The following is a 7,500-nucleotide window of genomic DNA, read 5'->3' as shown; positions in this document are numbered from 1 at the left end:
AAACAAAACAAAAAAAAAAAGAAGCAATTTTAAGTCTATTTCTATAGGGTTAAATAAAATAAAAAATTCGATTGATAATTTGATATAATTGCTATGCTTAGTGTGTGACTCGTTGGTTTTTTAGAGTCAGGATTAAAAAAAGGACTGACCCATACTATGAACTAATAAGTATAAGTATACAACTAATAACCAACTCATCGCTTTACATTATCTGGATCCAAAGAAACAATCAAGATATGATATATTGGTCATATCATTGTAACAATTGAAATCCTTTTTACACAAACAAAAGAAAAACCAATCTGATTATGAGTTGTAAATCAAAATAAAAAATTATGCAGATAAGTGGAAGGGTGAAAGAAAGAAAAAGAATATCAAAGAATATCAATGATATATGATTCCAATATGTAAGGTCTATGAGTCATCATATAAAAGCTAATGTAGTAAAGCATCAATACCAATTGATCTATAATTAAACTAATCCGTTCATAAAACAAAAAATCAAGAGCCTCGAGCCAATAAAGACTGAGAAGATTGACTCAAGAACAAAAAGGCTCCATTGTAAAATTAAGACCTAACCATTAATGGAGAAGCGATGGGAACGACGGAACCTGTAAATACATAAGATTTTTTTGAAAACAAGTCTTAATGATTTATTGGGAGGATAGCGAAAAGAACCATAAGACAATCCATTTATTCTGAAAGATCATGGGTTATCTCTACAAATGAAATAAATATTGAAAGAGTAAATATTCGCCCGCGAAGTTTTTTTTTTTTTCTTGGATTTCTAAATTTTAGCGATCTGATATCAAAATTATAATATCAAAATTATACATAGAAAATTCTATTCTATATATATATATATTCGTTTTAACCTTATAAAAAAAAAAAAAAACAAGATTATCTAAAAAATAAAAAAATTATCTATAAAAAAAAAATACATAATTTTTTTATTTTAAAACATAATTTCAATTAAAAAAAAAAATTTAAATATAATTTATATATATATTAATATATATAAAATATATAAAATATAAAATATATAAATACTAATTTCCATTTTAATAATCTATATAATCTAATAAATAGATCTATTAGATTAAGTAAATAGATTAAGTAAAATTACAAAGAATCCCACGATTTAGTCTATTATTTTTTTTTATTCATAAAGCACATGTATATTTTTTTTAATCATTTCATTCGCGAGGAGCTGGATGAGAAGAAACTCTCATGTCCGGTTCTGTAGTAGAGATGGAATTGAGAAACAACCATCAACTATAACCCCAAAAGAACCCGATTCCGTAAACAACATAGAGGAAGAATGAAAGGAATAGCTTTTCGAGGTAATCGTATTTGTTTCGGCAGATATGCTCTTCAGGCACTTGAACCCGCTTGGATTACATCTAGACAAATAGAAGCGGGGCGACGAGCAATGACACGAAATGCACGCCGCGGTGGAAAAATATGGGTACGCATATTTCCCGACAAACCAGTTACTTTAAGACCTACGGAAACACGTATGGGTTCGGGGAAAGGATCTCCCGAATATTGGGTAGCTGTCGTTAAACCAGGTAGAATACTTTATGAAATGGGCGGAGTAGCAGAAAATATAGCGAGAAAAGCTATTTCAATAGCAGCATCAAAAATGCCTATACGAACTCAATTCATTATTTCGGGATAGGAATATAGAACCAAAGGAAAAAGACCTTTTGGATGCAAAAAAAAATCACAAGTTCCTTTTTTTTTTTTTGGACAAACAATATATCTTTTTTTCCTTTGCATTAAAATAACAGATTAAAAAAAAATGATATGATCCAATCTCAGACCCATTTGAATGTAGCGGATAACAGCGGAGCTCGAGAATTGATGTGTATTCGAATCATAGGGACTAGTAATCGCCGATATGCTCATATTGGTGACGTTATTGTTGCTGTGATCAAGGAAGCAGCACCAAATTCACCTCTAGAAAGATCAGAAGTAATCAGAGCTGTAATTGTACGTACTTGTAAAGAACTCAAACGTGATAATGGTATGATAATACGATATGATGACAACGCTGCAGTTGTCATTGATCAAGAAGGAAATCCAAAGGGAACTCGAATTTTTGGTGCAATCGCCCGGGAATTGAGACAGTTAAATTTTACTAAAATAGTTTCATTAGCACCTGAAGTGTTATAAGAAAAAAAAATTATAAGATATAAGATGAGATATAACATTTAAAATTAAGATGAGACCATGATATAGTTATAGTATTTATACCATTGTTATAGTATTTAAATAAAAATTAAATAGAATTAAAATTAATTAGTAAATTGTGTTTCACGCATATACCTTAAAAAAAATTAATTCATAAAAAAAAAAAAAAGAGTATGTTGATTATATCAAAACTAGAGAGAAATAATAATTTTAGTTTATCATGGGTAGGGATCCTATTGCTGACATAATAACCTCTATAAGAAATGCTGACATGAATAGAAAAGGAATCGTTCGAATAGCATCTACTAACATCACCGAAAACATTATTAAAATACTTTTAAGAGAAGGTTTTATTGAAAATGTCAGGAAACATAAGGAGGGCAACAAAAAATTTTTGGTTTTAACCCTACGACACAGAAGGAAGAGGAAAGAACCCTATAGAACTAGTCTAAATTTAAAACGGATCAGCCGACCTGGTCTACGAATCTATTCTAACTATCAAAAAATTCCTAGAATTTTGGGCGGGATGGGCATTGTAATTCTTTCTACTTCTCGGGGTATAATGACAGACCGAGAAGCTCGACTCGAAAGAATCGGCGGAGAAATCTTGTGTTATATATGGTAATCTTTCTGATATCCGAATTGTATCCAGACTTCCTATTTGTGAAAAAAAAGAGAAAGAACGAGTTTCTAATATTATTCCTCTTAAATTACATTAGTTGATACTTTAAAAGGATTTTTTTTTTTTAATGGAATGAAAGAACAAAAATGGATTCAGGAAGGTTTACTTACTAAATCACTTTTTCAATAGTATGCTCCAAGTTCGTTTAAATAATAAAGATCTGGTTTTAGGTTATATTTCAGGAAAGATCCAACGTAGTTTTGTTTTATACGTATACTACCAGGAGATAGTGTCAAAAATGAAGTAAGTACTTATAATTCGACCAGAGCACGTCTAATTTATAGACTCCGAAACAAAAAATTGAATGATTAGGCAGTTTTTTTTTTTAAACTTTTAAATAAAATTCCTTTCACTTTCATAGGGATACAATTCAAGATTTCAAAATTAAAAGAAACTCATTTTCTTCAAAAAAAATATGTATATTCAAAATTTAATTTTTTAATTTAAGGGATGGCAAATATGAAAATAAGAGCTTCTGTTCGTAAAATTTGTGAAAAATGTCGACTGATACGTAGACGAGGGCGAATTATAGTAATTTGCTTAAACCCGAGACATAAACAAAGACAAGGATAATCTTTCTAAGCAGAATGCTCTAAAGGATCCGATGTACAAATAAAAAAAAAAGATTTATTTTGACATGAAATGGATATATCCATAAAACTCTGACTTATATTTATGAGATGATAAAATATGGCAAAACCTTTACCAAAAATTGGTTCACGAAGAAACGGACGTATTGGTTCGCGTAAGAATTCACGTAAAATACCAAAAGGAGTTATTCATGTTCAAGCAAGTTTTAACAATACTATTGTGACCGTTACAGATGTACGGGGTCGAGTGATTTCTTGGTCCTCCGCTGGCACTTGTGGATTCAGGGGCACAAGAAGAGGAACGCCATTTGCTGCTCAAACCGCAGCAGGAAATGCTATTCGGACAGTAGTGGATCAAGGTATGCAACGAGCAGAAGTCATGATAAAGGGTCCTGGTCTCGGACGAGATGCGGCATTAAGAGCTATTCGCAGAAGTAGTATACTATTAAGTTTCGTCCGGGATGTAAACCCTATGCCACATAATGGCTGCAGACCCCCTAAAAAAAGGCGCGTGTAAAAAAAAATATTGAAGAGATTTCAAGAGAAATAAATAATTCAACAATTTCAATATTATTATGGTTCGAGAGAAAGTAACAATATCCACTCGGACACTGCAGTGGAAATGTGTTGAATCAAGAACCGATAATAAACGTCTTTATTATGGACGCTTTATTCTGTCTCCTCTTATGAAAGGCCAAGCCGACACAATAGGCATTGCGATGCGAAGAGCTTTGCTTGGAGAAATAGAAGGAACATGTATCACACGTGCAAAATCTGAGAAAATACCACACGAATTTTCTACTATAGCAGGTATTCAAGAATCAATACATGAAATTTTAATGAATTTGAAAGAAATTGTATTAAGAAGCAATTTGTATGGAACTTGTAACGCATCTATTTGTGTCGAGGGTCCTGGATATGTAACTGCTCAAGACATCATCTTACCGCCTTTTGTGGAAATCATTGATAATACACAGCATATCGCTAGCCTAACGGAAGCAATTGATTTGTGTATTGGATTACAAATCGAGAGGAATCGCGGCTATCGTATAAACCCAACAAATAACTTTCAAGTTCAAGACGGAAGTTATTCTATAGATGCTGTATTCATGCCTGTTCGAAATGCGAATCATAGTGTTCATTCTTATGGAAATGGGAATGAAAAGCAAGAGATACTTTTTCTCGAAATATGGACAAATGGAAGTTTAACTCCTAAAGAAGCACTTCACGAAGCCTCCCGGAATTTGATTGATTTTTTTATTCCTTTTCTACATGCAGAAGAAGAAAACTTACATTTAGAAAAAAATCAACACAAAGTTACTTTACCCCTTTTTACTTTTCATGATAGATTGACTAAATTAAGAAAAAATAAAAAAGAAATAGCATTGAAATACATTTTTATTGACCAATCAGAATTGACTCCTAAGATCTATAATTGCCTCAAAAGGTCCAATATACATACATTATCGGATCTTTTGAAAAAGTGTCAAGAAGATCTTATGAAAATTGAACATTTTCGCATAGACGATGTAAAACATATATTGGGTATTCTAGAAATAGAAAAACATTTCGCAATTGATTTACCAAAGAATAAAATATAAATCCATTGGATTTATATTCATTTTCATCTTTTTTTTTTCTAAAGAAGATGCAAATGAATTTTGAATCTTTAGCACAAATCCATATATTCGCGAAATAGATCAAAATTTTAATTGAATGGATGTTATCTAGGGAGAATTCACTTTGAAGCGACTATTCCCTAGATATACAGGTCATGATTTTTTATTTTACACTTGAATCTATTTGAAAAGACAAACCGTCTTGAACTTGAAATTATTTGTTAGGTTTTCTACGACCAGCGCGATTCTCTCGATTTAATCAATACGCAAATCAATTGCTTCCGTTAGGCTTGATATGCTGTGTATTATCAATGATTTCCACAAAACGAAGATGATGTGTTGGTGAGTATCGAGACCCTCGACAAATAGATGCGTTACAATTCCATACAAATTGCTTCTTAATACAATTTCTTTCAAATTCATTAAAATTTCATGTATTGATTCTTGAATACCTGCTATAGTAGAAAATTCGTGTGTATTTTCTCAGATTTTGCACGTGTGATACATTCCTTCTATTCTCCAAGCAAAGCTCTTCATCGCCTATTGTGTTGGCCTTTCATAAGAGGAGACAGAATAAAGCGTCCATAATAAAAAGACGTTTATTATCGGTTCTTGATTCAACACATTTCCACTGCGTGTCAGTGGATATTGTTACTTTCTCTCGAACCATAATAATGTTGAGGTGTTGATTATTTATTTCTCTTGAAATCTCTTCAATATTTTTACACGCACTTTCTGGGGTCTGCCATTATGTGGCATGAGGTTACATCCCGGACGAAACTTAATAATGCTACTTCTGCGAATAACTCTTAATGCCGCATCTCGTGAACAGGACCGCTATCATGACTTCTGCTCGTTGCATACCTTGATCACTACTGTCGAATAGCATTTCCTGCTGCGGTTGGCGGCAAATGGCGTTCTCTTCTTGTGCCCTGAATCCACGAAGCAGAAATCCTCGACCCCTGCATCTGTAACGATGTGTATTGTTAAAACTGCTTGAACATGAATAACTCCTTTTGGTATTTTACGTAATTCTTACGCGAACAATACGTCCGTTTCTTCGTGAACCAATTTTTATTAAAATTTTGCCATGTTTATATCTCATAAATATGAAGTCGAAGTTTATGGATATATCCATTTCATGTCAAAATAAATCTTTTTTTATTTGTACATCGAATCGCTTTAAACATTCTGCTTAGAAAGATTATCCTTGTCTTGTTTATGTCTCAGGTTTAACAAATTACTATAATTCGCCTCGTCTGCGTATCGGTCGACATTTTCACAAATTTTACGAACAGAAGCTCTTATTTTCATATTTGCCATCCAAAGTAAAAATTAAATTTTGAATATACATATTTTTGAAGAAAATGATTTCTTTATTTTGAAATCTTGAATTATATCCTATGAGTGAAGAATTTTATTTAAAAGTTTAAAAACTGCTAATCATTCAATTTTGTTTCGAGTCTATAAATTAGACGTGCTCTGGTCGAATTATAAGTACTTACTTCATTTGACACTATCTCTGGTGTATACGTATAAAACAAAACTGCGTTGGATCTTTCTGAAATATAACCTAAAACCAGATCTTTATTATTTAAACGAACAGGCATACTATTGAAAAGTGATTTAGTAAGTAAACCTTCTGAATCATTTTTGTTCTTTCATTCCATTAAAAAGAATCCTTTAAAGTATCGGCTAATGTAATTGGAGAGGAATAATATTGAAACTCGTTCTTTTCTTTTTTTTCACGGAAATGAAGTCTGGATACAATTCGGATATCAGAAGATTACCATATATAACACAGATTTCTCGCCATTCTTTCGAGTCGGCTTCTCGGTCTGTCATTATACCCCGAGAAGTAGAAAGAATTAATGCCCATCCGCAAAGATTACAGGGTACGATAGTTAGAATAGATTCGTGACCAGGTCGACTGATCCGTTTTAAATTTGACTGGTTCTATAGGGTTCTTTCTCTTACTTCGTGTCATGGTTAAAACCAAAAATTTTTGTTGCCCTCCTTATGTTCCTGACATTTTCAATAAAACCTTCTGTAAAAGTATTTAATAATGTTTTCATTGATGTTAGTAGATGCTATTCGAACGATTCCTTTCTATTCATGTCGGCATTTCTTATAGAGGTTATTATGTCGGCAATAGGATCTACCCATGATAAACTAAGGTATTATTTCTCTCTAGTTTTGATATAATCAACATACTCTTTTTTTATGAATTAATTTTTAAGGTATATGCGTGAAACACAATTTACTAATTAATTTTAATTCTATTTAATTTTTATTTAAATACTATAACAATGGTATAAATACTATAACTATATCATAATCTCATCTTAATTTTAAATGTTATATCTCATCTTATATCTTATAATTTTTTCTTATAACAATGAAACTATTTTAA

General features: G+C 31.6%; 2 protein-coding genes and 2 pseudogenes across 2 annotated transcripts; 3 read left to right on the top strand and 1 right to left on the bottom strand.

Moving 5' to 3' along the window:
* Positions 1 to 1,963, top strand: part of LOC131177125 (50S ribosomal protein L2, chloroplastic-like) — a 5,121-nt pseudogene extending 3,158 nt beyond the window's left edge.
* Positions 1,322 to 2,178, top strand: LOC131177126 (50S ribosomal protein L14, chloroplastic-like). Its single transcript, XM_058142109.1, has 2 exons — positions 1,322 to 1,571; positions 1,841 to 2,178. Exons 1-2 carry the CDS (start codon positions 1,322 to 1,324, stop codon positions 2,176 to 2,178), a joined length of 588 nt encoding a protein of 195 aa, XP_057998092.1.
* A 1,246-nt stretch (positions 2,179 to 3,424) lies between these two features.
* On the top strand, positions 3,425 to 5,112 carry LOC131177121 (DNA-directed RNA polymerase subunit alpha-like). Its single transcript, XM_058142106.1, has 2 exons — positions 3,425 to 3,979; positions 4,086 to 5,112. The coding sequence occupies exons 1-2, from the start codon at positions 3,569 to 3,571 to the stop codon at positions 5,067 to 5,069; spliced, it is 1,395 nt and encodes a 464-aa protein (XP_057998089.1). The 5' UTR covers positions 3,425 to 3,568; the 3' UTR covers positions 5,070 to 5,112.
* A 230-nt stretch (positions 5,113 to 5,342) lies between these two features.
* Positions 5,343 to 6,225, bottom strand: LOC131177110 (uncharacterized; annotated as a pseudogene).
* Positions 6,226 to 7,500: the final 1,275 nt, after the last annotated feature.

This window comes from Hevea brasiliensis, unplaced genomic scaffold (genome assembly GCF_030052815.1).
Source record: "Hevea brasiliensis isolate MT/VB/25A 57/8 unplaced genomic scaffold, ASM3005281v1 Scaf336, whole genome shotgun sequence".
NCBI lineage: Eukaryota > Viridiplantae > Streptophyta > Magnoliopsida > Malpighiales > Euphorbiaceae > Hevea > Hevea brasiliensis.
The sequence above is the reverse complement of the archived record's forward strand: the minus strand, read 5'-3'. Positions and strand labels throughout refer to the sequence as shown.

Coding starts and splice junctions, on each gene's coding strand:
- LOC131177126 (XM_058142109.1), top strand. CDS start 1,322: ATGAAAGGAATAGCTTTTCGAGGTAATCGTATTTGTTTCGGCAGATAT. Junction 1,572..1,840: donor GGTAGCTGTCGTTAAACCAG/GTAGAATACTTT, acceptor ATTTGAATGTAG/CGGATAACAGCGGAGCTCGA.
- LOC131177121 (XM_058142106.1), top strand. CDS start 3,569: ATGGCAAAACCTTTACCAAAAATTGGTTCACGAAGAAACGGACGTATT. Junction 3,980..4,085: donor GACCCCCTAAAAAAAGGCGC/GTGTAAAAAAAA, acceptor CGGACACTGCAG/TGGAAATGTGTTGAATCAAG.